Source organism: Zosterops lateralis, assembly GCF_965231275.1.
Source record: "Zosterops lateralis genome assembly, chromosome: 14".
Classification (NCBI taxonomy): domain Eukaryota; kingdom Metazoa; phylum Chordata; class Aves; order Passeriformes; family Zosteropidae; genus Zosterops; species Zosterops lateralis.
In genome coordinates this window covers 13,080,121-13,108,057 of record NC_139774.1, presented here as the reverse complement: position 1 = coordinate 13,108,057, position 27,937 = coordinate 13,080,121, and the positions used below count along the sequence as shown (strand labels likewise).

Sequence of the window (27,937 nt, the reverse complement as noted above, 5' to 3'; positions counted from 1 at the left end):
TGATGCCCTGGAGCAGGACATTTTAGAGCCCTTGTAAATTTGCTTCAGGAGTGGAAAGTGGTTCGAGGAGGGAAAGGCACTGGTTTTTGTCAGGGACCTGAATCATCTGGGAGCTCTTCTCCACTACTCCCCATGAGTGGAGAGTTGCCACCACGAGCCAGCAGCCAAAGCCTGCCCTGAGCCAGGAGATCGAGGATGGGAGAGTGACAGTGGCAGCTTGTACCCCAGGGTCCAGCCTCGAGGTTTTGGGGATCAGTGTTTGTCTCAGCAAGGAATCTGAGTGGAGAAAGAAGAGGTTTTAGGGTAGGAGCATCATTCCTAATTCAGTGCAAAACTTCTTTCAAGAAGAAAGGTCAACCAGGGAGCAACTGGAGCCACTCTCCACGTGGCTCACCTGGCCTGCCACTCAGAGATCATGGACGGTGTTTTTCTGTCATCTCCAGTTACATGTCTATGACAGGTAATGTAATATAAATAGAAATTCCCCTTATGGCAGGTGGAGCCTCCTTCCACTGATTTCCATGAATCAGATGAAGGAACAGCTCTCCTTTAAGTGAGACTCAGGGCACCCATGCCAGCCTAGAGCAATGATTTTGGGGCTGCTGTTACCTTCCCTTTACCTATTGTTCGCATGCAAACCTAAATGCAAATTGACATGAGCCGTCTTTGAGGAGCTGCTGCTCCATCAGCACAATGAGCCATTGTTGAAATGGCTGCAGCAATTTTCCAGGTTAATTTATGGCCACCACACCCCATTAGCAGCAATAAATGTGGAGCCCGGTTTTGCCGAAATTGTGAGTTACGATTTTTCAAATAAATACATTTTCCTATAAACCAGCTCTCTGTTTAGTTTGAATGTTCCTCACAGACACATCCATCTACATAAAATACACAGGAGAGGAAGCTGAGCTGTGACTTTGCTCTGATGACATAAAAACTTTTGTAAACACAATGTCACTTACAGTACTAGCAAAGAGAGAGCCCAAAAAATAAACAGCGAGTGCCTGGCCCATCCCTTCAGGAGCACATGGAAAATTTAGTACTTTTTTCCGTAAAGCTTTGTTTTCCTTTTGATTTATCCACGCAAGGCAGTGGCTGTTGGGGCCATAAATAGATGGTATTTCTTGAGGGGCAATGGTTGCAGCCATCCTGTGTGTCGCCGTAGGGGCGGCACAGGAGGGATGTGGACAGAGGAGATGCTGTGGGGTTGCTGCTGGGAACAGGAACATCCAGGCACAGCCTTGTGTTCTCCCCCAATTCCTCCTGCTCCTTCCATGGGGCTCTGACAGACTGAACCCCACTTGGAGCTGCTGCTGTGGTGCTGATGCAGGATCAAGCAGCTCAGTGATGTAGTCTGGGGGACTCAGGCAGTATGTGGGCACAGGAGAGCACAGGCACCAGCAAGTATGAGCTCTGCTGCACCCCAGCACCCCCTGTGAAACCCATCCTGGCACAGCAGGACACGTGTGGCAAACCCTGCTGGGGAGGAGGGATGCCCTGAGTGGGCTTTTGCAGCCCAGCCTTGGCTGTGACCCCAGAGCTGAGTTGGTTGCTGGTCAAACAGACTTGATTCCATCCACTTCTGCAGGTTCTCTTGCTCCTCACATTGCCAGGAGGAAAATAATCCCCCAGAGCAGCTCTCTGCAGCTCTCCTTGAAGCAGACTCTGCTCATGCCTCAGTTTCCCAAGGGTTTTTTGCCACCGTCCCCCGAGGCCTCTGACAGCAGAACTGTTAGGAAGGTGCTGAGTGATTATTATTGCATTATTTCAGGCAAGTGCTATAAATACCCAGGGGCACCTTTAGACACAACCCAGCTGCCCAGGGGAGCTGGCTCAGCCCTGCTCTGCGCCTGCACTGGCTGAGGAGGGGATCCAGGGCAGTGGCTGAGTGAGGAGGTACCCTGGGCATACCTAATGGGGGACACGGTGTGGGGCTGTGGGGTGACAGGGCTGGGGACCCTCCTGGCTGCACCCTGAGGCCTCAGTGGAGCTCGGGGTGGGGGGATGTGGGTGCAGCAGGGTGCCGGGACACTGCAGGGAGACGCTAACAAGGAAGACAAGGGGAATATTTTACGGGGCTGCAATGTAAACAGAGCTGGAGCAGAGCCCCTTTTTATGGAGTCCCTGTCCTGCCAGGGCATCTGCCAAGGCCCTGATTTACGCTCCTATTTAGATAAGGGAGCCAGAGGGGGGGAGCAGAGCTGGCGTCAAAGTCACAGGACAGCCGGGGCTGCCGCTCGCTGGGCGCTGATAAGGAGGTGGCGGAGGGGCCGGGGCCAAAACCTCAGCTCCTGTCCCAGAAATGGGGATGGAGGCAGAGCTTGGTGCCTCCTGCCGGGTTTGGGGTGCTGAGGTTCACAGAGACCTGGGATAACCTCACTCCCAACATGCAGCACTGGCCCCCTCACCATCACCTGGCCATGAGGGCAGGGAATCTTTCTCTGGGAAGGATTTGAGGGAAAACAGGTGGAGAGAAATGTGGTTCCTCCTGCCATGCCAGCCGTAAATCACCTAATCCAAACTGCTCGGCGTTTTCTCCCCCATGCAAGTGGGGAGATGTGAAATTAAAGAAAATCACCAAAAGTTTGAGAAGTGCTAAATTTGGACGCCATGACAAAGGCAGTCTGGTTTGATTTAGAAGGTGTCGGCATGAAAAGGGCTCTGGTTTTATTATTTTATTAAAACACGAAAGATTAGAATGATTTTCCAAAAGAAAATCAACCCTCTGGTCCCACTATTTGCTCAGCTGAGCATTTCTAAACTCTGTAGGGTCCGGGGACCTCCATCAGGGGATTAAGCAAGATAATGCCCGGGCTGGGGCTGGACTTACCTGGCTTGGCAGCTGGAGGTGACTCTGGTGCACGGCTCAAGGCGACAGCTCCCAGCTGGATGTGGCTGTAAGTGGCCTGTGCAATGCAGGGCTATGGGGATGAAAGGGCTATTTTTGGGATGTATTTCTAAAGCTGGGGTTGGGTGGCACAGGCTCTAACCTGGCGGTTTGCAGGACTGGGGAGAAGCTCAGCGAGGAGCCTGCATGGTTGGTAAGAGGAGCAGGGCTCCACAGGTGATGCTCTGCCAGCATGGGGGGGGTGAGGCATGAAGTGAGACCCCTGAGCTCCTCCCAGGTGGACACTGGCTCCCATCAGCTCTGAGCCGGGCTCGGGGATCCCACCCAACCACGGCTGTTTTGGAGGAAATCGGGGACACGACGCCTTACCCTACCCGAGGCCTGGCTCTAACAGGAGAGTAATCACTAGCAAATGTTCGCAGGGCGCTTGTTTAAAGGGGGTGGGGAAGCGGGGTCTTTGCAGCAGCTGAGAACAAAGCGGGGGGGAACAAAGCTGGGCAGATCCGGCACGGCCGCTCCCCCCCAGCCGCCGGGGCCCGGCAGAACCGGAGACCCGTTTGCACCCACCCCGGCCCCCCCAGCCTCCTGCCTTTGCGACTCGCCTTGTAACAACTAACGATGGAAAATCCGAGGCATTTAAGTGGCTCCCGAATCCGCCCGGGAACCGTGATTGAGAGAAGTCAAATAAAATTTGTCATCTTTAAAATGCAGGAGGACGTTAATGGTGTGTTAGCCCGGATGATTAATACAAGCGCCTGCAAACAACCCTCCAACGTTTCCACCCTCCGCTGCAAGATGAATCGCTGGAAAGCGCCGTTAATCGCTAACATACCTTGGGCCCAAAGCTCCTTCCTGCCCCGCCGGGCTGTGATCACCACTGCCGTGCCCAGCCTGTCCTCACCGGGAGCCACAGCAGCGACAGCAATGTCACCCAGCAGGGTGAAGCCCGGGCTCTGGGAGAAACATCCTCCCGGGGATCTGTTCTCGTGGGTGCAGGGGCGAGCAGGATGTGCTGTCCACTTGGGTTTGGGGCTGTGGTGAAGCACAAGATCTCAACCCCAGCGGGTCCCCCCAGCCCTTTCATGGCCTGGCTGGGACAGAGAAACACAGGGCAGGTCCCTATTGTAAATACGTTTATGTGCATGGACAGTATCATTTTTATATATTTACGTATCTATGCAGTGTCTGTGCACGGGTGAGCAGCACACACACGTGTGCTTATAACCATGTGTGTGATAGCTGTGTGTGTGCCACACGTGTGTGTGTCATGTAATGACATTGTGTGGCACACCCGTGCTGCTGGTGTATGTAACATGCACGGGTGTATGTAACATGCATGTGTGTATGTGTGTGATGTGTTTGTGGAGCGTGTGTACAGCACAGAGGGTTGTGTGGTGCACGCAGCATCTTCGTGGTGCATGTGGGACCCGTGTGAGCAGCAGTGCACGGTGTAACCAACACAAGTGCAGTGTGCATTTGTGCACCCTGCCTTGTACAGGCGTGCAGGGCACATCCCTGTGCAGGGCACATCCCTGTGCCGCTGTGCAATGCACGGAACAGGCTGGGCCAGGAGCCCCGTGTGCAGGGAGAGAGCCCACCGCCCATCCCTGCCTGCCCCAACCTCAGGGGTGACCAGCCCGCCTCACTCCGATACCTTCACCCCCTTTTCTCCCCATCCCCGGCTCCGAGTGCGGGGCCGCACTGCCCGCCCGGCCCTGAGCCTGTCCCGCGTGGGGACTCGGTATTGGGGAACAGAGAACCCGGGTCACTGCGGCCCCGGAGCCGGGCCAGGCCGTCGGGGCTCCGGCCAGCCGCGGCTCCCCCGCCCCGCTGCCGCCTCTCGGGGGTCCCGGACACGCTCCCACGGCCGCGGGAACCGAAGCGCTCCGGGACGGGGCTGGGGAGCCCCTCGGTTCTCCCTCACCCCCTTCCCCCCGAAAGCGAGGAGCAGGCGGGACGGAGGGCAAGCGGCGGAGGTGTGAGCCCGAGCCCCCAGCCCGGCTCACGCCCCCTCCGCTCCCCCCGGGGCCTCCGCGCATCCTCCCCTGCCCATTGGCTCCGCGGCGGGGGGGCCGCGGCCCTATATAAAGGCAGGGTCGGGAGGCTCCAGAAGGGGTTAAAAAAACCCCAAACAACAAACCCAAAACCCCAAAGCTCACAGCCCTCTCCGGCCCCGGAGCCGCGCTCCCCGCAGCCCGCCGCGCCCGCCCGGCGGGGAGCGCCTCCCGCCTGGCCATGGAGCGCTGCTGAGCGGCCCCCGGGGCCAGCGGAGCGGATCATGAACCTGGTGGGGGGCTACCAGCACCACCACCACCACCACCATCACCACCACATGCTGCACGACCCTTTCCTCCTGGGGCCGGCGGCGCGGTGCCACCAGGAGCGCGCCTACTTTCCCGGCTGGGTGCTCAACCCGGCCGAGGCCACCCCCGAGCTCGCCGGGCAGAGCCCAAACTACGGCCCCGCCGAGTACGGCCCCGCCGGCCCGGGGCGCCTGGAGGCTCTCGGCGGCCGCCTGGGACGGAGAAAAGGCGTCGGGGGACCCAAGAAGGAGCGGCGGAGGACGGAGAGCATCAACAGCGCCTTCGCCGAGCTCCGCGAGTGCATCCCCAACGTGCCCGCAGACACCAAGCTCTCCAAGATCAAGACCCTGCGCCTGGCCACCAGCTACATCGCCTACCTGATGGAGGTGCTGGCCAAGGACAGCCAGCCCGGGGACACCGAGGGCTTCAAAGCCGAACTCAAGAAGGCGGACGGAAGGGAGAACAAGAGGAAAAGGGAGACGGTAAGAGGCGGATCGGGACCCGCATCCCCGCGCTCCGTGGGGCAGGAGCGGGCGGGAAAAACCCTGGGGCTGGGAGGGGAAAATCCTCTAAACTCTCCGGTCTCGCTGAAGCCTTTTTTTCCCAGCATAATAATAATAATAATAATAATAATAATAATAATAATAGTAGTAGTAGTAATAGTAGTAGGGGTAATAACAAATCTGTGGAGGGAAACTCGTCGGAAAATATCCCGGCCGAGTGGCCGGTTGGGCTTCCGAGCACTTTCCGAGCGGGATGAGCCCCCGGGTCCGGGACTGGCCGCGGCGAAGCCTCCCCCGGTGTGTCCTTCCCTCTCCCGGAGCTCTCCCGGGACAGGCGGGGGCAGGAGCGATTCGGAGCAGGGGCGGCCGCTTCTCCCCGCGCTGCAGCGGGCGGGCGGCGGGGCGGGGACCCCTGGAGCCCCTCTTTGTCCTCGGGCTGCCAAAGCCGCTCGGAGCTGCGGGGCCCGGCGGGCGCAAGGGGCGGGCGGGCGGCCCGGGACCCCGCTCCGATCCTGACCGCTCCTTTCTCCCTCCTCTCCCCATTCCTCTCCCGCAGCAGCCCGAGGTCTATTCGCAGCCTCTGGGTCACGGCGAGAAGAAGCTGAAGGGCCGGACGGGTTGGCCCCAGCAGGTCTGGGCTCTGGAACTGAACCCCTGAGAGCCGCCCCGACGGCGCTCCCCGCCCGCCCCTCCATGTGCAATGCCGGAGAGAGCCCGGCCCGGCCCCGGAGCCCATCCAGGCGCAGGATGCGGGGAGCGGCCCCGCTGCCCCGGCCCGGTCGGGATGCTCCGCGGGCGAGAGGCCAGAGCGCTTTTGGGGCTCGGGTCCTGCCCGCCTCGCCGGCAGCGGGACCAGCCGGGCCCTTTCCCCCGTCCCCTCCCCGCATTTGCAGTAATCGTTGCTCCTTCCCGCTGCCAGCAGCGATGGGCGGCTCCTGCCCCGCCGGGCCGGACGGGAACGGTTCCATTCGTTTGCTGTTGTAAATACGAGCCCCCTGTCCCCTGTCCCGTCCGCTGCCCGACCGACGTGTGGCTGCGGTGAAACTACCTAGAGGTGCATTTGGGAACACTCCTGTGCCGGGTTTTCTACCTCAGATCTGCATGACCACTTCCCGAGGGACCGAGCGCGCCACACCACGTATTTAAAACTGAATAGCTAAAAAAAAAAAATTAATAAAATAAAATTTAAACTTTATGCAAACGGCCTCGGGTCCGAGCGCTCTGATTCCCCCGCTCCGGCAGTCGCGCTGCTCTGGCCGGTCCCCTGCGCTGCCCACTGGGATGTTGTGGGATTAAAGACATCCCTGAAGTCAGTACTCTGCTGTGGGGCCGAGCCGTGTGTGGGAAATCCTCGGGATCCTCTGAGGCTTGTTTATGCCGTCCTTGCTCAGGGCAGGAGCTGGTGGAGCTCTGCAAATCTGGACCCGCAACCTCCTCCAGGGCACGAATCTGCCCTGCCCTACAGCCCTTCCCTCCCTCCCTGCCCAGGAGAGCTGCCGGAGGGACTGGACTCGTGTTTGGCGTGGGGAAGGATGGCAGGATCAGGCCTTTACAGCGTCTGGAAGGCACCACAGAGCTGTGGAGCCGCAGGTTTTGTTGGTGCCACGCAGAGAGCGGGGCTCGGGGCTGCCCGCCCGGCTCGGGCACTTTCTCACAGGGATCCCCTGCAGGCGCTGCCTCGGCCACATTCCCAAGGAGCAGCGTCCCCTCCTCGCCATCGAACCGATGGATGTCACCAGGCTCAGACACAGCAACGCTCACGCAGCCCGAATTCTGTCACCGCTCAGGCATAAATCCTTAATAATCCTTAATAATTAAAGCCAAATCCTTATTCCTTTACACTGTGCACACACGCTGCTCTTACCAGAGAGTTCCAAGACGTGCGTGCCTGGGCTCAGAGCCTGATCCTGCCCTCCAGCCTGAGCACGCTGGAGACACCGGGATAAACCCTGACACTCGGGCGGCTGCTTGGGGCAGAGAAAAACACCACGGGAAAATGAGTACATAATCCTAGGGCTAATCTGAGGGCTCACAGCAGGGACGTTTACATTTTCTGTTTGAAACCAAGCTTTTGATTGCGACTAAAGGTATAGAAATAATGATGCAACATCTGTAAAATACTGACACGCCGATCAGTCTGTGCTTGTGCAGCCTCACGCATCAAGAACACCCTACTTCACCCGTGGGGAAGGAGATTGGGGTTTATAACTACTTTGTGTACAAATAGAGACGGAGGGACACACAAACACTGTGGGGTACAGCCGGTGTAATGAACTCACGATGAGGAGTGAATCAGCCTTCCCTCGCTCCGGAGCCGCTGCACGGCTGCCTTCCCTGCCCCTGATGCATTTTCTGATCCCTTTGAGTGAGGCTGAGATGAAAATTGAACTGCCAGAGAAGAGCAATGCCCGCCCGCAGTGGTACATTTTTTGTTCGAGCTCTAAGAGGTTTAACATGATACCAGTTCCACGAGTGAAGTAGAGTAGGGCACTCCCAAACCCTAACGCATTCAAGGAAAAAAAAAAAAAAAAAAAAAAAAAAAAAAAAAAAAAAAAGAAAAAGAAAAGAAAATGTACAGAAAGTCAGCCCCAAAAGTCCTATTTTATATCTATATTTCACAGTCTCCTAAGGGCTGGGTTCCTATGGGAAAGCTCCCAATCTGTCACTAACACTACAATCCAGCGCCCCATAAATGCGCCCAGCCGCAGTCCTGAGTCCTGTCCATATGTGCCAGCGGTGTCCGTGTGTCCCTATAGCACCATCGGGGCAGCGGATGAGGGAAAGGGTTAGATGGGGACTGGGGACTTGCTCTGCTGTGCCCAAGGTGACTGTGACGGGAATCGTGTCCCCGGGGCCGGCACAGCCCGGCACATCGCCCGCAGCCTGCGCACCTTTCACCGCACCAAAAACCTCCGCTGGTTTTTACCTTGCGCCTTTCCAATTTTGTTCCTGGGAAGGGGCGCCCTGCACAGCCAGGGTGATGTTCTGCCTGCACCCGCAGGATTTTTTTCTTTTCGTACCACAGGTTTCTGGTGGTGGCACCCGCTGGGGAAGGTGACCCAGTGCCAGCCTCCTCCGCTCCTCGGGATTTTGCAAGTGAAAGCGCTCTGCGTTTCCACGGCTGCAGAGGATTTCCCTGCCCAGCCAAGGGGTTTATCCTGTGAGGTGGTGGCTCAGCATTTGGGGGGAGAGAGGCAAAAAAAAAAAAAAAAAAAAAAAAGAAAAAAAAAAAAAAAAGGCACTAAACATTTCCTGTAGCCTCGGGCTTCCCCGCTCCCCAAAACGCTTTGCAAGGGCTGCATTTGCAAGGAGAGAGCTCCGTCCCCAGCTCGGCATCACTCAGGCGGTTCCGCCACCCCGGGGCCGGGAAGGGGAGTCGAGCATCCAGCTCAGCGCCTGTTCCAGCCTGGGATGGGGTCACCCCTTCCCCACAAAGGGAGAGGAGCTGCAGGGGACGGGAGCCCTGCACAGGGACAGCCTCCCTTCCCCCGGCAGCGAGCCACGGCTGGGAGCGGCGCCCCCGCGCCTCCGGCAGAGCAGAACTCACGGCAAGAACGGTTTGGCCACCGGCTGGGAGGTTTTGGCTATGGAAGTGCCTGGCTGGCCGGTCAGGGGACACGGCCCTGCACAGACCTGCGGCTCGACCCTGCCGTGAACTTGATGCCGTTGGGAGCAGCTGGTTCGGGGCCCGCGGTTGCCCGGGCAGAGGAACACGCACACAGGGATCGCTTGGCCCCGGGGCAGCATCTTACGTGCCCGGTTCCCTGAGCTGGAATCTGCAGGGACACTGCAGGAGACCCTCTGCCTGCCCTGCTCGGCCCCGGCTCCCTGTCTGCCCAAGGGGGCAATGCTGTGGGCAAGGAGGCTGTCGGATGCTGCCCACCCCTCGTTCTGCACCTCTGGTTTGGCGTGCAAAGGAATAGCTCTTTTTTGACTTTTTTTTTTTTTTTTTTTTTTTTTTTTTTTTTTTTTTTTTTTTCCTCTCCTTTCCTGCCAAGCCCAGACCCTGCTTCTTGTTGTTGTAGGTATTTATGGGCCTGTTTATCTGATCTCGGGGGAGCCTATTCTTATCTCAGAAGCAGCAAGGGAAGGGTTACACTGGACAGCTCGGTAGACAGGATGGAGCCAAATAAAATACCAATCTGCCAAAAAAAAAAAAAAAAAAAAAAAAAAAAAAGGGGGGGGGGGGGGGGGGGAGAAAGAAACACCCAGCCCCAGACACCCGACCATCCATGAGCAGTGTCCAGGCTGCAGGCTGGATTTGGCAGCTCTCAAAACAGCTGCTGGGTTCAGGCAGACAGCACAACCCTGGGCAAAAACCGCCCAGGGACGGAGCAGAGGAGAGGGCGGTGTAATGACACTGAGAGATGGGAAGAAAAATAAATAAATGTTAATAGTTTCAGGTGGGTTGTTAGGGCAGCTCAGCTGTGATGCTGCTGTCCCGTGTTTCTCGGGGGGAACACAGAAATGTCCCAGCTCGGAATGAGAGGCACAGCCGGTCCCCAGCCCTGCAGGGACTCACTCGAGGTCGTCCCGAAGGTCACGGCCAGGGCCAGGGCTGCTGCCTCCCGTCAGGGGCCCCTCTGGGCCGGTGACACAGGGCTGGGGGAGGCACCCGGACACCAGAGCGGCAGAGAGCCCCACCTCTGCCTGTGCTCTGCGGAGCCCAGAGGGGCAGCAGGGATGGGACGGGATAGAAGGATGGGATGGGGCTGGATGGGATGTCCCCTCCTGCCTCGGCAAACAGGGCAGAAGGGCAGCCTCATGCCAGGGGTACCCCCAGTCCCTGCCCCCTCCCCACCCCACTAATTACCGCTTTAAGGAAGCGCCTGGGAGTTGTGGCCATTTAAGGTAGCCCCAGCCCCTCTGAGTAAGGGTAATTGGGCCATAATTTGTTTTCGGTGTCAAGATGGCGTCAAAGATAAGACAAAAATCTCCAGGTTTGGGGGCTAAAGAGACAGGAGAAATCCTGACCCGGGGCCGACCTCGGAGGAATGGCCACAAGCCCCAGTGACTCACATGGCAGGTGAAAGATTTACTGCCAGGGGAGCTTTTTGATCCTCTCCCAACACTCGGAGCCTCTCAGGCCAGTTGCTGGCTCCTAAGTCAGACTGTCTCCTGGGAGCGCTGCTCAGGTGGGAAGGTTTTCTGTCCAACCGAGGCCCCGCCCAGCTGCAAAGTTCATGACATTCGATAGTTCTTCCCCAAATCTCCATAATCCTGGAGTCCTGCAATTCCAAGACACATCTAGAGAGAAGATGCATTTCTAATCCATCTGTAGAAATGATGTCCAAGAACAGGAAGACTCTGCAGCCATAAGGTAGATGAATGCTAACTTTTTATTTTTATTTTTATTTTATTTTTTTAATTTATTGCTTTTATTTTACTTTCTAAACCAAATCCAAACTCTCTGGGTTTTCACCCCTGTGGCAGTTCCTGCTTGGCTTTGAGCTCTGCCCAGGATAAATTTTCCATGCAGCCGCCTTTGTTGGGAAAAGACCAAGAATCCTGCACCTTGGGCCAACCTTCCCAAGACCATCCTTCAAACAATGGACAAACACATCATCCATCCCACATCCCTACATCTCCAAAGCCAAGCTGCATTGCTCCTTTACTCCATGAAAGCTCTTTTTCCAGTGCTTTGGGAGACCTACAGTTTCCTGCAGGATCACCTGCTCTTGTCCAGCCCCACGGTGGAGCAATGCCCATGGCAAACACCTTCTCTGGCACTGCTGACACTTTGCTGCCAATTTCCCAGTGATCTCCCATGACATCTCAGAGCAGCCCTCAGGTGAGGGTGGGTGGGGTGGGGTGGCACAGCAGCCCACCTGTGTCTCATGCAGCAGCTGGATTTAAAGCCCAGGACTGGCAGAGGACCAGTGCTGTACAGCTCAGGGCAGGGGGTGAAACCACCCAGGCACTTTGCTCAGCAGCACTTGGTGACACACTCCTGTGATGCTGGATGAGCTCTGTCTCTCCTGGTTACTCCAAAGCTGAAGTGCAATAAAAAACTTGGAGATGCTGCAGCTCCAGGAACCAGATCAGAGGGGCCAAGGAGCCAGATGGAGCTCCTGGCTCCTGGAACACGAGTGGGAAGCACAGGCTGGGGGGAGGGTGTGCACTGATGAGAGGGGAGTGAGAGGTAGTTACCCAAGAGCAGAAGGATTGCAGAGCTATAGCACAGGCTTGGAGCCTCACTGAGCCCTTGTGACAGATCCCCAAGGCAGGGAAGGCCCTTCTTACCATTTCCTTTCCCCCTGCTTCTTCTTTTGTGTGAGGAATTCAGGTCCTGACCACCCTGAAAGACTTTACAGTAACCAGAGAAGTAGGGGAATTTATGGCATCACCAGCAGCTGAAAGCTGAGGGATTGAGAGGAAAAGTGGTTTTGTTTTTTTGTTTATTTTTTTTTTTTCTGCCTCAAACTGCAGCTACCTTGACAAAATTGTCATGGCCTGTGACTGACCTGCAGGAGCAGCTGAGGGGAAAGCAGGGACCAGAGCAGGCTGGTGTAACTGCCATGGCCAGGAGCTCCTTCCCAAACTGGGACATGAGAAGTTTGAGTTAATGCACAAAGCTTGCAGGAACCCTGAAACTCCCTCCTCTGCTCACCTGGGCTTCCTCCCAGGCCATGGCTGCTGGGCTGGGTGCAGGAGCTGCTGAGAACACAGACACCAAAGTGAGTGCAAAGGAGCTGGATACAAAAGACTTTGCCCACACAGTGTTAGGGCCAGGAAGAGACCCAGGGCTTATGGGGTGCCTGCCCATCACTGTGCTCTCAGGCAGTCCATAGCTGAGGTAGGAGAAACAGCAGAGCCACCCCAGGTACCTGACAGTTCCCTCTTGCCCACAGCACCAAGGTGTTCCTGCTGAAGGTGCTGGAGTGGTCACAGAGTACTTCCTGCAACACGTAAAGGGAACAGATCTTGGAGAAAGATCCAAAGGCAATTAAGTAAAAGCACACTGGGGGGTTTTCAGGTACTTAGGAAAGAGGCCAGTAGTGCCTGCAAGGATAAAAGATGTGAAATGGACTCCAGCTCCTGGGAAAGTGAGACTGAGTGCTGGTGGAGTTGTGCAGTTATCCCTTATTGGACAGAAGAAAAATTTTAAAAAAGCAAAAAAAAAAAAAAAAAAAAAAAAAAGAGCAAACCCTGAGTCTCTCCCTTCCACACTCCTCCTGCACAGCCACATCTCTAAGACACAAAACCATTAAATTCACATTTTTCCCTGGTCCTCTGTGCTGCCCTTTCTGCTGGGGAGTGGGGACTCAAGGCCTGGTTTCCATCAAGGCTGCAAGGCGGCCGCAGGACGGCTCACGCACAGGATCGGACGTGTTCAATTTCAATGTCCAACCAGGAAAAAAACCCTCAAAACCCAAACAAACCGTTTTTATGATCTCCACATCCCAGCACAGCATAATCCTGCTTCCGGTCTCTGACAGGGGCAGGCAGCTCCTGCCAAGGACTCATCTTTGGGATGGGGACACGGCCCCGGTGCCCCCGGCAGCTGCCCTGGGCTCGGAGGGGCAGTGATCACCCCTCGGGGTTCCTGAGCTAACACTGCCCTCGCACGGCAGCCAGGAGTGCGGAGAGGGACGAGCAGTTCTCTCTGCCCATCAGATCAATCTGCTGCTTCATTTGTTTGGCAGTGTGAGCACGATAAGAAGACTGAGCAGATTCCGCCTCGGTTTCGAGCTTGAAATCTTCTGTGGGTTTCTCGGTAGGGAGCGAACATGAGATTAAGTAGCATTATTCATTACTCTATACAAATAGCAGATTAACTGGTGGTTTATTTCTATCACAAGTTTCCATTATACCCTCTTGTACTAAAGTCAGCACCTGCACAACAGGTTGCTGCTTACAGCTGTCCTCCTTTAGCCCTGCTGCCTCTCCTCACTGTGCTGGCAGAAGAGCCCGCCTCATCAATCTGGGGATGCAAATGACACTTTTCCCTTTCCACTGGGGTATGCTGCCCTTGTCCTCACCTGAAGACTCCCCTGACACCTTCTAAAAACCCTTGACAGCACACAGGATGTGTGACATGATCCACCCTTGCTCCTTGTTCCATGGTGCCCACCTGTGCCACCTCTGGTCCTGCCTTCCTCAGCTGAGAGCTCCCTGAGGCAGGCACAACCTCCTGTAGTACAGCAGCATGTTCCAAAATGATCCTGCTTCATTAAGGCTTTGAGACACACCCACAAAGGCAGGCACTGGGGACACTGGGATCTGTTTTGGGTGTAAAGCTTTTGACATCTGATCATCCTCTGTGAGAACCCAAGTGTGTGAAAAGCTACACCACAACCTCTTCCCTGGCTAAAAATCAAGGCTAAAAGCACGACTCAAAGAGTGCCAGCAGAGCCTTTAAAAACACCATGACAGAGTTCAGATGAACAAGTACTCAAGTCCCAGTTTTTTTTCACTTGCTTCCTCAGTGCAGCAAAATAGTGAAACACCTTTGCCTGTAAGGCTGATGGTCAGGAGGAATATCAGAAAAAGAAATGAAACAAAGCATTTCATGGGAAAGGATCTTCAATGTTGGGATGTTCCATGTCATTACTGCTCTGGAAATGTGCCCACCTTGTCAGCTGGGTGTGCAGGTTTGACTCTGGACAACAGGAGCTATAAATCATACATGAAATGAAGCCAGGGATGTGCCTGAGAAAGGAGCAAAAGCACAGGGTTGAACTAGACATAAAGAAGATTCATTAGGAAACATGAATCAAATGAGAAGCTGCACATGACAGACTCTTCATGATACAGGAGGTGAGGAATTCCCATTATAGAAAAGCCCAACACTCTCCAAAATGCACAGGCATGTGGCTCTTCATCAGCCTCCATCTTTCTTCCAAGTTGTCTTTTTGTTGCATTCAAAAGACTCCACGAATTGCACCTGTGCAACCCACACGGGTTTGTCAGAAAGTATCCCATCACCTGAGAGTTCTACTGCAGGCTTGGCATTCCCACTGAGCAGTGCCATTCTCTGCTCCATGTCTGCAGTGTTTTCAGCCCTGGAGAGCTGGGTGGGAAAAGGAAGTGAATCTGGCACAAAACATCCACACAAAGCAGAACTCCCTCGGCTCTGGAACCATCAGTGCTGAGGGCAGAAAGGCAAACAAGGGAATGTGGGCCTGGTTGCTAGATAGATCATTTATTAAAGTGAAATTCAGAATTTTATCTTTGTCAGATAGTACAGAGTTAAAGTCTCATACACAGTGGAAGCAGGACATTTCCTACACCTCAGAGAAATGAGTTCTACAGTTTTTGCTATAAGTTACTAAGTTGCTTTAACAATACACAGCTATATTACACAGTTAAAAATACAAGGTGTCCAAAACATTTGGCATAAGATCAGCACAACACATGGAGGCCAGAAACAGAAGAGGGAACACAGTTTTCTCTCCCAGTAAGCCTGCCAAAAGACTCCAAACCATTCTGCAAGTTACCTGCTACCCATCTCTCCTGCAGAAGCTGTGGAGCAGAGGTGTGGGTAGGACAGGAATAAACCCAGCCCTGGTAAGGCTCAGCTAAGCCAGAGGCTCCTGGAGCCTGCTGATGTACAGGATGACCTGCAGAGCTGCTTACAAGCAAAGTTCAGATTTAAGTCAGGAGCCTCCCCCTCTCCCCACACTTTGTTCAAGCATTTAGTTCATCCCAAACAGATGTGTTCACAAGCAAGTCAAAAACACAAGGCCAGAGATAGCTGTGAAAAGTGCAAGGAGTATCTTACATCCTAACAGTTCATTTGCACATTGAAAGTGGAAAATGAGAACTCCCTAACTTTATAAGCTAGAGATGGTTAAAGGGCATCAGTGACACGAGGAGTGAGGCATCAATAACATTCCTTCACCTTTGGGACTCTTCAGTCCTTACTCTGAGCAGAAGGACTCCTTTTGGAAGGGAGGCCACCTTGTATTACCCACATTTCTAAACTGCAGAGACAAAGTGACTCTAGTGCTCCAGGGAAGTCCAGCGATCTGCAAACTTAAACAAACAGTCCCTCAGCAGACCCCTCCTCTCCCCTCCAACTGCAGTTCCTGCTGAAGATCTCCCATTGGTATTTACATTTGGCTCAACCAAAAGATGTAAAGTGCACAGCTTGCCCTCCTCCCCCTCTCATAAAACATCCATCACAAGAGCTGACTCAGAACAAATCTCCCTCCACACTGCTGCTGCTGTGGAAGTGAGTTTTGTTCAGTCTCCCTGTGGGCCATGTTCTGCTTCATCCTCCCTGTGCCATCATGACCCACATGAAAACTTCCATTTACTGTAGATTATTTCTGCTCTTGTGTTCAAAGCCTCTTTGAACCCAGCTTGCACTTTGGACTCATTTGAAATTCCAGGCTTGACATGTTCTGGTCAATTCTTGCACCCTGGGGTATCTAGTGGTTTAGAGCCACATTTCTACGGAAAACTGGGACACCAGAATACTGGAGAGAAGTGGTACAGAGCTCTGCTTTTCTCAGGCTGAGCATCTAAAGTGCCTGGCAAAAGAACATTACTTTTTAATTTTTGTTTACTTCAGGTTGATATACAATAATCTTTCACATTATGAAATTTGAAAACTGCATTCTAACAGAGCCTCCTTGGATGTGTTTGCACTTTTCAGCCATCAGGTTGCTACTGACTCGAGTCTTTGCATGCTTCCAACTCCCCTGAGTTGAGCTCAAGCCAATAACTACCAGCAATGATTTCTTCTTCTTCCCTTGAAGTGAGCAGAGGGTCAGCATACAGGATGAAATTAACCCCAGAAGAGATGTTTCTGCATTATTTGGATTGCATACTAATGGCTTTGGATCTATTCAGAACTCTAATTAAGTTAATGGAACTCTGCAATGAGAATTGAGCTAGGCTATGGAATTGCATTAGGCTATATAATGGCTGGAGACCTTCAGAGACAATTCCTCTGCCCCAGGGTGAATGTCACCTATGCAGGCTTGTAAAAAATAAGCTTCCACTATTATAAATAGAAGATGACATCTGGTCATCCTCCATGCCCCCAAGGCTTGTGCTCCATGGTTCAAAGCTAGACAGAATTTAAGGCCCATCTGTGAAAAGCAAAATGCAAAAAAAAAAAAAAATCATACCAGCCAAAGCGATTTGGGTCTTACACCTTTCCAACAAGTCCCATCTAAAAGTGCTGAGAAAAATGTCCCACCTCATGGCTTCACAAGTGTGAGGTTCAAACACATTTTTACTTTGACGTTTAAAATAAGAAGTTGGAAAGTCTTTTTTGTTTTTTTTTCTTTTACTTGGCATGCAGCATAAGGAATCGAACACACAGCACGGTATCGTACACAACGACAATTGCATTGTTGCGTTTTCTGGTTATTAGACACTAAATGCTTTTCAAGAATCACAGGCACCCTGAACATGGATATTGCTACTGAATTGACGTGTGGTTTCAGTTCATAGCACGGGGAGCCAGCAAGTGGCTGACCCTTCCAACGAGACCATCAGCTTTCTGTTGCTCAAGGTGTTTTGCTCTAGCTAAATTGAGAACAAGGTAATAAGGCATTTGCAAGGGGTTTATAAGGCCATGGGGTCTGACAGCCAAAGATTTTTCTGTTTCTTTGGTGTCTTGCCTCCAAGCTTTCCACCTTATAAACAACTGCTAATGGCTGGTAAACATCTCTTCATCATCACACTTCGCTAAGAATTTTTTTTTTTTTTTTTCAAAAAAGTATAATTGCTTTAGAAGTGAAACCAACAAGGATCACATTTAACATCAATTGACTATTTCAGGAAAAAAAAGAAAAGAAAAGTTTCCTGGATACCACCTCGGCGCAAAAGCATTCCAGTGAATACACCTGAACAGATGGAACCTGCCACCATATTTCCTTGAAAAGAATCATTTTGCTGCTGGCTACTAAAACATCCCAACAGATTTATTTACTCTTAAAAATAAAACAAAATAAAATACAACCACAAAAAAAAAGTAAATCCCAAACAAACTACATTTTTACAGTTTTGGTCTAGAATCACAGAATCACAGAATCAATTAGGTTGGAAAAGACCTCTGAGATCATTGAGTCCAACCTATGACCAAACACCACCATGTCAATTAGACCATGGCACCAAGTGCCAGTCTTTCCTTAAACACCTCCAGGGAGAGTGACTCTGCCACCTCCCTGGGCAGCCCATTCCCATATTTAATCACACTTTCTGTGAAGAAATTCCTCCAAATGTCCAACCTAAACCTTCCTGGTGCAGCTTTAGGCAATTTCCCCTTGTTCTGTTGCTGGTTGCCTGGGAGAAGAGGCCAACCTGGCTCCACCCTCCTGTCAGGGATTGCAGAGAAGGAGAAGGTGCCCCCTGAACCTCCTCTTCTCCAGGCCGAGCAACTCCAGCTCCCTCAGCCATTCCTCACAGGATCTGTAATCCAGATCCTTCACCAGCTTCATCTCCCTTCTCTGGATCTGCTCCAGCACCTCAATGTCCTTCCTGAATTGAGGGGACCAGAAATGAACACAGCACTCGAGGTGTGGCCTCACCAGTGCCCAGTACAGGGGAAAATCACAATGAGGCATAACCCTCTCAACTCAGAAACTCATTTTCCCTTGGTAACATCCTCTGATTACACGAGCACTTTGAAGGTTATCATGCAGTCAGAGAATGTACCCTTCTAACCATCTGTCCTGAATGAGAGAAGCCAGATCATGTTGACTGATGTGGGAACCACTCCACCCTTTCAATAAGGAAAGGACCAGCACAAATAGGAAATCTTTAAACATTCATGAAATACTGACACAAGACATTCTCTCCTCATTCCTTGAACCTCTCTGTTGTATGATGTTCTAAAAATCCATACGGAATTGAACAAGGAAATGCTGAAACAATCACACTCCCCAGATGTCACAAATGGGACATGCACCATAACAGAGTATTTCTGCCTATGACACAGGACTTAAGACACGTTGAAGTTTGTTGAACATGTTTTTGGAGTATTAGCAAACAATTCAGAGTGATGTGAACAACTTGCTTTTAACTGTGACTTCAATTTTAAAGAGACCCTGGGAGAGCTTCAACAAGAGCTTCACTACGTGAACCCTTCATGCCTTACAAAACACAATGCAGTACTAAGCTGGGACCGTGACCAGTGTGTTTAGCTCTTAAACAAAACTTCATCCAGTTCTGAAATAATAAAACTTGCCATTTACAAAATGCTAGCCAAAGTTTTCTACTGTTCATTTCGTTGCTTAAGGCTTGTTAAGAATATCCTCTCTATGTGGAGTCTTGGCATCTTGTACCAGAATGGAGACACTGGTCAGGACAGCAAAGAAACAGAGCAGTGCTTTAAATCATGAGATCCCCTGAAGAGAATTTGAGGTCATTGGAGAACAGTCAGTCAAAACCAACACTTTTAAAAGCTCTTTTTGCCCAAAATAATCACTGTATTATCTGTAAGGACACCTTGGCTTTAAATAAAATCAGGGTGATCTCCTCCTACAGTGCCCTGTTAGGGATCACCAGTGTGCCACCCTCACTCACACAGCTCTCATGAAAGCACATGTAATGTTCATGAAAGGAAAATGCTTTGATGCTTCTTGCCCATTGCAAAGGGAGATGAAATGTATCATGAAATGCTCCAGTCAGATCACTGCCCTGGTTATGGTGCCTCACCCATCAATCTGCTTTAGACTAAACAGAGCCCCTGAATGCACAGAGCAGTTTTGTGACACCTGCTAAAGCTTCAGTATAAAATGCACATCACTTGTGACCGATACTGACCTGACACAGAAATTAAGAGACTGATGTCTCAAGCCATTGTTTCATCTGTCATCACTGAAATCTGCATAAATCAATTAAATAAGCACTTCTACCAACATGATCAGACACACCAAATAGGTTGTGTTTGCCTTAAAACCACATTCAGAGAAATGCAGAAGTTTTTAAATGCTTACAGAAAATTTAATTAGTGAGTTCTTGAAAGAAATTAGAAAACAGACTGCAGAGAGTTGGTTGGCATCTGTGTCAGATGGGGTTGGGAGGAAAAAAAAATGACAAAAACTCCCACTGATTTCAGACTGGTCAAGTAGCGTTCACTGGAGTAGATCTGGTGAGCTGGAGCATTTGTAGAAGTTTGGGACTTGAAGCACTGACTCAAGGCAAGACAAAGCATGTGTAGGTGAGCAGCAAGCTTCAGACAAACTTCTGACCCATGCACCTTGATAATGAATTTTATCTCTGCTGCTCTTCCAGTCCTGTATCAAGACAAACTGCATGGTGGTTTGTGATGCAGCCTGAATTCAGTGAAAAAAAATTCCATCTGGGATTTGAATTGCACTGAGATGTAGATTTCCAGAAATGGTTTAAAACACCAAGTTGACAAACTCCACAGTTCTACAGGTTTATTTGGTTTCCCCATTATCCTCATTTCTTTATTCCAATATGACTTTGAAATGAGGGGAAGAAGTCTTCGGAAACATGCTGGGCACATGTTTTCAAATACTCCTCATAAGAATGTCTATATTTTTTTCTGTCATCCAGACACTGCATTTAAAAAAAAATTTACAATATACTTTAATAGTTTTTATAAACCTAAAATGCACAATACCACATGGTTCCTTCAAGGTCTCTCTTATTCCAAGCCTTGTTAATCTTCAATCGAGTTGCTTACTGCCTTCTGATTTCTGGTCCAGCCTGCTCTTGTTGTTCTTCACCATGTAGATGAAATATGCAAGTGTCTCCTTCTCATTCACTGGAATATTCCTGAAATGACGACTGACAGTCTAGAAGGACAACAGGTAAAGAGACATGCTGAAATTAAAAACTAGAAATAATCAGAACAGGGTTTCTCTTCACTTTCCAAAAACAATTTTATGGCCGCTGAGCGCATTATCCTTTGAGTGAAACATGCACCAATTCCAACTGTCAGTCCTCATTTACCTCCCTCTCTCTTTACAGCTGGAATGTGTGTATGAACATAGCATAGCCTTGCCATGTCAGCAGGATTTGCAGCCAACCTACAAGAGGAATTTGGAAGCCAGAATGTCCTCCTGCCAAAGCAGCACAGCTTCTCCTCAGCAACATTTTGTGCTGAGATTATTTGGTGAGCGAGCTCTCCCTGCACCTCCGTGTTTTACAGGAGAGTGTCAGAAACACTGCAGCACTTTGCTGTGTGAACCAGGTGCAGCAAAGTTTTATCCAAAGCAATCTCCTCTGGACTGAAAGGAACACCAGGGAATTTGCAATGGGAGGGTTAGGGTTTGGTTAGGGCTACCCCTCTCTGACAGTAGCATAAGCCCTGAAACATTAGCTGCTTTTTCCTCAGAAAGTGAATGTAGAAAACATGTTGGAGCTGCTTCTCACATAGAAGAAATTGGTTTTTTTGCTACCCAACACAGATCTAGAACCAGATTCTGATGCAGGTTGAGCAGTAATTCGCTCCAAGGAGATTTATGGAAGCCTGAGTTTCCCCTATGGTGGGACAGCATGAGGAGGGTAAGAGCCTCGGGCAGCAGTGATTCAAGCATGGGAGCTGGATGAGGATCCAGCACAGAGTCAAAGCTGCTCAGGCTTCACAGGAAATCTGGGAAGTGTGTGACAGCTTTAAGTGAGGCTCCCTTTATTTTCCGCCTGCACAGTAATTGATCTTTTCTTTCCTCTTAGGTACATTCAGGGTAAATTCCTTAAGCAGGCAGCCCTTCATGGCAGGAGGCAGCTGACAGAGTTGAACTGGTTAGTTAAAATATGACAAATCAGGACTGCTAATGAGGAACAACCCCATCCTACTTCGTTCAACTTACTCCTACATGCCCTACACTGCACATTCTCGATATTCTGTATATTCACTCCCTGGCTGACTTTGAAAGAGAGGAAGACAGTCTCTTGCTGACTTTTCTGGTCTGTCAGGTTTTTGTTTTTAAAGCAGAAGTAAAAGCAAACCAGACAGTTTTAGGCAGACAGTAGTGAAAGTCACAACTTACAAAATCAACCTCAGTCCTAATCAGTAACTACTACCTTTTTTTCAAGTTTAGAGATTTTTCCCACAGCATGGCTTCAGACCAAGTCAGGAAAGAGAGCAGAGCAGAAGCACAGCAAGCACATCTTGCCCAAATACCAGAGAGATACAGAGAGCTCTTTCTGAACAAGTAGCCCATATGGTGAGAAAGCAGCAGAGGCCCTTTAAAAAAAAGCCTTTTATAATACAGAATCATCAAGACAAGAGAGGGAAATAAAGAATCTGAATCCATCGACAGTGATGCTGCCTTTAATAATAAGGAATTCCAACGAGTTCAACTGCCTGTGAGGAAAGAAAAACTAACAGGAGCACTCAGGGAGATGATTAGTGGGTTAAGTCTGAGTTTCATCTGAGCTGCATCCCCAGGTAACACCCAAAAACTGGTTCCTGTTTCTGCTGTCTAAAGGGCACTGATTGGGACTATGAAGAATGGAAAAGAAGCAGAGATAAGCAAGTTACTAAAACAGGCATTCAGCAGGCAGTGTCCATGCCTTCCAAGCCTGTCCCAGGTGAATGCAAGCGGGCAACTTTCTGCTGGCATCATTCTCTGAAATCTTTCAGTGGACACTTGGTCTGTAGCACAGGGTCACACAGGTGTGAGTGCCCCCAAAACATGCATTTGAACAGGGGAGATAAAAAAGTTTTCTTGTAACAGAGAGAACACCACTGTTGTCCTCACTTACCTCTGCAAGCTGAGCCTTGTTGAGTCCAGGCCTAGTCTGCAACTTATAATGTCTCTTGTAACGTCGCAGGGTGTTCACTTGGAGCTGGAACAAGTCAACCTGGAAGTGAGGAAGAGGGCATCAGCACTGCCTTTAGCTTCTGTGAGTAGTTATTTTATCTAAAAATATCTAAAAAGAACTACTTCTTCCTCAACAGGATTTCTCCTTGCTTGCATTCAGAACCACACTGGCCTGTCTTACTGACAAACCTAAGTATATTTTGTATTTGTTAATACTAAAGGACCAAAATAGCCTCAGGGAAATAGAAATTTTTGTTCTGGTTCACATGCTGTCAACAGAATTGCTGGCCAATTTCTGCTCTCAATTACACCTCTGCAACCTCCAAGCAAAGGGGAACCTTTTGTTCCCACAAGGTTTAAAAAGCTCACACATGAAATAACAATTTAGCAGGCATTGAACAAACGGCTTGTGACATAAAACAGAGTACAGAGATGAAATGAAATTCAAATACTTAAATAGGAAGTGCACAGTTTAAAAGCAAAGGGGGTGGTGGCAAGGTTACAGCAGGGAAGATGAAGATCATGTGGGAAATGCCAAATTTCAAAGACAAAAGGAATCTCTGCTGAAAACTGAGAGGGAAATGACATTAAAACTGACACGGTGCAGAGTTCCCTGTTCAGCTGGGTGATGTGCATCCATCAGGTTTCAGTCACCAAATACTCTCTGTGCTCTACAGCACCAACATTTTTAGATGCCAACTGGGTCTTCAGCAATCACCCTGGCAACTACTGCAAAGCTTGAACAGGAAAAGTTTTGATGGAGAACCTTGCAGAATGGAAACAGGAACAGTGACAACAAAAGGTCAGGTTATCTTAGAAAAAAACCCATATTAAAAACTTGCTACTCGTTCAACACCTCCACACAGGAGGTGTGTGCACCAGCTTTGCACCAAGACACAGCTTTGCTGGCAAAATGACTCTTGGTGGCTTTTTTTTTTTTTTTTTCCCTTTCAGAAATAAAAGGCTTTTTGCCAATAAGGTTGGCATTTCCAGCAGAGGGCTCTGCTGACGTGGCCACGCTCTGCTGCTTCTCTGAACATCACCTCTGCACGACTTTTGCCATGTCAACAGTACCAGAAACATCACTGAAGCAAGTGCAGCACGCAGAGGCACAGAGAAAGGATTATTCTAGAGTTCTCTATCACAGAGAACTTCCCCCAGGCCTATCTCCTGAAAATAAAAATGTGTCACAAACTATTTAAAGGTAGTTTTAAATAGTGCTAAAAAACCCCCATATATGCAAATATCTGGAGCAGCTCAATATCCCTGGGTATCAAATACCCAATCAAAGTGAGTGATCTATTAAATTCTGTAGTGTATTTGCAAAATGATGCTTACTAAGTAACAAAGAATTCTGTTGGGGCATCAGGCACCATCAAAAATAACTTATTTTCAGCCTTAAAAAAATTAGTATCAAATACAATTTTAACTGTGCAAACATGAAGCTGTGCAGTTACCTTATCACACCTCTTTTTTACAGAAAACTTTACATGGGCAAAGAACTCACATGGGAATGAAAAAAAATTAGGACACCACATGCTAGAAAAAGCTCTTCCTGGAAAGTGAAAGTAACTCCACAGCAGCTTTAATGGCCTTGCAGTTTAAAATATAAATATTTTTTGATACATGAGAACATCCAGGTGAAACCTCAATGTGCTAAGAACTGGAAAAGCAGCCCACAAACCTCCGGAACATCTGTGTCATGCTCAGGAGAGTCTCCTCCATCATCGCTCGTCTTCCTCTTCCTTTTGTTCCGAACACTTTGAATGAAGTTCTTGTGAAAATCACAAATATACAGATGTCTCACCTGAGAACCAGAAACGATGAAAAAGCAATCAAAAAAGATCTTGTGAGACAGCATCCGACAGCAGCCACTTAGACACCAGTGTCAGGTGCATCTCTCAAGACTGGCGTGACTGACTGACATCAAGGAATTTCTAATTTTAAATCCTAGCCCTGATATCACATGCCTTATTCAGAGATAACTTACCTTACAAAAACTAAAGGCAAATAAAACAACTCAAGCTCCAGCTGACCTTGAATCTCTACAGATAATATAGTTCTTTTTTATGGCTGCAATCATATGTCAGGGAAAAAAAAAAGGGTGATTGTCTAGAGGAAGTGCATTTATTTCAGGACTTACTAGCAGGTAACTATCAAAAAATATATTATTCTGTTCCATTCTTGTGAACTTTCTGGCTTGAACAGTCCAGAGGATTATTACAGCAAGTGTTTCAAAATCTTGACCAAATAAAACTTGGGCTGATCACCTCAATTAAAACAAACAAACCAAACGCAGAACAGCCTCCTTCCTATTGCTTGTTCAGCCATGGAGCCTTTCTTTTAACAAATATTATCTCACTGGAGTTAGCAAAACAAAGCACTTCAAATGATCAAAATTATTCGGTTATCTATAAGGCAAAATATCTTCAGATAACACAGGCACCCTACATCCAAAATCACTCCATGCAGTCTGCTTTACACTTTCCCTTTGTTCTGCCTGCATTAGTCTGATTTCCCCTTTCTGTTTCTAAAGCCTGGCATCTGTCAACAAAGACTCATTTCTGAAATGCAAGAAATTACTACGCCACTAGACAAATCTGCTGAGAATTACAACTGAGAGAAATGGTCTATTTTTTACGAATATGTTTCAAACTGAGTCACTTTTCCCGTGACACGATGCGTTTCTGCTGTGCAGAAGGGACCCGACCAACTGGGGGAGCTGCCAAACAGACTGACTCAAAACTTCACCTTTTATTTTTTTGCTTTTGCTTTGTTTTCAGCGGTTTTGATCTTTAAAAGATCAGGCGAGAAAAAGCGTGCAGCGCTGAATTCCGTTAACGAAGTCACTTCTGAGAAAACTGAGAAAATTCCTTCTGTGATCTGCTCTGCTCTGCCTGTTTCTCTGCCGGGCAAAACAACGCGTTTCTATCTCGAGCTGACAGCTGCCACTTAATGTCATTAGGCAGCAAACCGGGCTGTTCTGTGTGCGAACAAACCCTGCTGAAGAGGCAGCACATCTCACCGCCAGCTCTGTTTTTAACCTGCTTCTCTACAAACACCGATTCCCACCCAATTAAAGAAGTAACGTCAGTGCCGCCTGACTGAAGCAGCAACCACAGCGTTGTTTTCACCTGACAGTATAACCAGCCTTTCCAACCTGAAACCGCAATGGGAACAGCACTCCTGCCTCCGGAGCACTGACAGCTCGCTGCTTTGCTTCCCTGCTCACCACCTGCCTCCCGAACGTGGGGGTTTAGTGCTTTAACCACATTAGGCTCCAGCAGGCGGGCAGTGCCACAGGGAAAAGCCGGCTCTGCACCCGGAGAACAGCCGGGTCCACCCAGGCACGTCTTTCCCCTCCCGAGCGCGGCCAGGCTGAGTGAGGATGGACAAACGCGGTCTGTCTGCCGGTGTGTACAGCACACAGCCCCAGCCCCGGCCCCAGGGCCCCCTCAACCCCCGGGAGCTGCACCGGCCGGGCGGATCCGCGTCTCCCCCGAGGCACCGCAGTGCGGTGGTGCCCGGGGCCGGCCCGCCCGCCCCTCCGGGGGCTCGGCGGAGCCCGGCAGCCCCGGCCGAGGCCGCACTCACTCACACTTTTGTCGATGTCCAGCTTCAGCTTCTTCTGCGAGATGCTCTTCTGGATCCTCTTGCTGAAGGACGCGTTGCCGGCGGGGCGCACGCAGCGGTCCCCGTCGTCGATGAGGCAGCAGCTCTGGCCGTAAAAGGGGGCGGCGGGCGGCCCATCCCGGCTGTCCTCCTCGGTGCTGAACCCATTCATCGCCCACCTGCCCGCCCCTCACCCCGCGCGCGGAGCCGACAACCGGGGGACCAACCGGAGGGACGAGCCGCCGGTACTACCGCGCCCTCGGGGGGACCCCGCCGCTCCTGCGGGGGCCCCCCACTACGGCAGGGGAGGGGACTCCCCCCTCCGCCGCCGCCGCCAAGCGCTGCCCGCGGGGTCGGGCCGGGCCGGGCCCCCCAAGCGCCGCCGCCCGCGGGGAGCCGGGACCGCGCAGCGCTCGCACACACAAAACCGCCTCCCCGGCCGCGGAAGTCCCGCCCCCCGGCCCGTGGGCGCGGCGCTGATTGGGCTGCGCGACTAGAGGGGCGGGGCGCCCCGCGCCGCTCCGAGCGCCGATTGGCTAAAGGACTTGTCCATCCGCCGCCGCCGCCCGGCCCCCGCAGCCGGAAGGTCGCGGTGAGGGGCGCGCGGAGGGAGCGGCGGCTCGGCCCCGGACCCTGAGGGGACCCGGCCGCTCCCGGCGCCGCTCGGCAGGTGCCGGGCCCGCACCGCCCGGGGAGGCGAGAGGAGCTCCGGCCCCGCCTGCCCTGGTGCTTCCCCTGCTGCCGAGACGCGCACGGGACACCCGCAAGCGGCCCCGGGAGCGAGGGTTCCTCCAGCCGCCCGCAGCTGCCCCGGCACCGCTCCTGAACCTGTAACTGACCTGCGGCTGCGGCTCCCACCCGGCCCTCCTATAAAACTCGGGTCGGCACAGCCACAAGTGCCTGCTCTTGGGTCGTCACCTACGCTGGAGTTCCTGGCTGAAATGGAATTTTTAAAATAAGTAATACAATATTTCCTTTTTTTTTTTTTTTTTTTTTTTTTTTTCCCTCGAATCACAAGGCAGGGATAGTGAGAAGATGGGACCTGGAGAAGTGTTTCTCAAAGCAATGTGACTTTAAGCTTCGCATTTTTCATCTTCAGGACAAGAAAAATCAAAACCCCAAAAGAACACTGAAAAAACAACAGAACAACCCCAAAAACTCTCCCAAAAATAAAAAAAGGAGGAGGAAAAATAGGGAGGGAAGCAAAGAAAGAAATTCCTGCTGATCTGTGAAGAAAAGATGGAACTTGTGGAAATGCTGTGACTTCTGTAATGCCAGACTGCAAACGCTGTTGTCAGTTTTCTGAGCTGCTCTGAAAGGAAAAGGATTTCATCTTCCTGAAGAAAGGACTTTCTGCTCAGACAGAAGAAAGGTTCTGTAGACTAAAATGACTTCAAAGCCTGAAATCCTGCACACGGAACAATGTGCGTGAGCACTGGGTGAACTGCTCTGCATCACACAAAATACCTTCGCAAAAAAGACTCCTTAAAGCCCTTGGTCATCAGCTCAGGCTGCTCCACACAGTAACACCGGGCAACCACTTCTGCATGCTCTGCACAAAACAACTGAGAAAAGCTAAAATCTGTATTTTCCACTCCTTACAATACCAAACAAGCGTCAGAATAAATCTGGAGGGCAGAGACTTAATACTCCTCCAACAGCTCCGCCTCTTGTCTTGGCGTTCAGTGCGGGTGCCCGCGGGCAATTAGTAATTTCTGTTTGTGCATGTGAGCGGCAGAGAAGCACAGTGCACCCTCCTGGGGACACGCTCCCTGGAGCCGGCCCTTCTCACGGGAAGCTGGTGGAAATAAATGACTTTACCCACAGACCAAACAAGCAGTTAGCCAAGAGCAAAGAGATTTTAAGTAGTAAAACGCTACGGCTTATAAAAGCCCCAGGCCAAACTGATTGGAATCTGCTTGCTTGAAGTAACACCCTCCTGGCAAAGCCATACAGATATTCCCTTGTTTG

At 50.9% G+C, this 27,937-nt stretch overlaps 2 protein-coding genes across 2 annotated transcripts; one reads left to right on the top strand and one right to left on the bottom strand.

Annotated features, from left to right (window-relative positions):
* Positions 1-5,126: 5,126 nt before the first annotated feature.
* On the top strand, positions 5,127-6,312 carry HAND1 (heart and neural crest derivatives expressed 1; the record flags this gene model as incomplete). The annotated part of the gene is made up of 2 exons (XM_083871655.1): positions 5,127-5,633; positions 6,211-6,312. The coding sequence occupies 2 exons, from the start codon at positions 5,127-5,129 to the stop codon at positions 6,310-6,312; spliced, it is 609 nt and encodes a 202-aa protein (XP_083727781.1).
* Positions 6,313-19,984: 13,672 nt separating this feature from the next.
* On the bottom strand, positions 19,985-27,712 carry SAP30L (SAP30 like). The gene is made up of 4 exons (XM_083871750.1): positions 25,953-27,712; positions 24,039-24,161; positions 22,296-22,394; positions 19,985-20,380 (listed from the first exon to the last, which is right to left on the bottom strand). Exons 1-4 carry the CDS (start codon positions 26,136-26,138, stop codon positions 20,252-20,254), a joined length of 537 nt encoding a protein of 178 aa, XP_083727876.1. The 5' UTR covers positions 26,139-27,712; the 3' UTR covers positions 19,985-20,251.
* Between the last annotated feature and the right edge of the window lie 225 nt (positions 27,713-27,937).

Bases quoted from the DNA above. Each gene is read 5' to 3' on its own strand.
- SAP30L (XM_083871750.1), bottom strand. From the start codon at position 26,138: ATGAATGGGTTCAGCACCGAGGAGGACAGCCGGGATGGGCCGCCCGCC. The intron at 24,162-25,952 runs GTGAGTGAGTGC...TCTGGTTCTCAG, and splicing joins AGCTGGACATCGACAAAAGT to GTGAGACATCTGTATATTTG. The intron at 20,381-22,295 runs GTAAGTGAGGAC...TTGTCCTTCTAG, and splicing joins ACAAGGCTCAGCTTGCAGAG to ACTGTCAGTCGTCATTTCAG.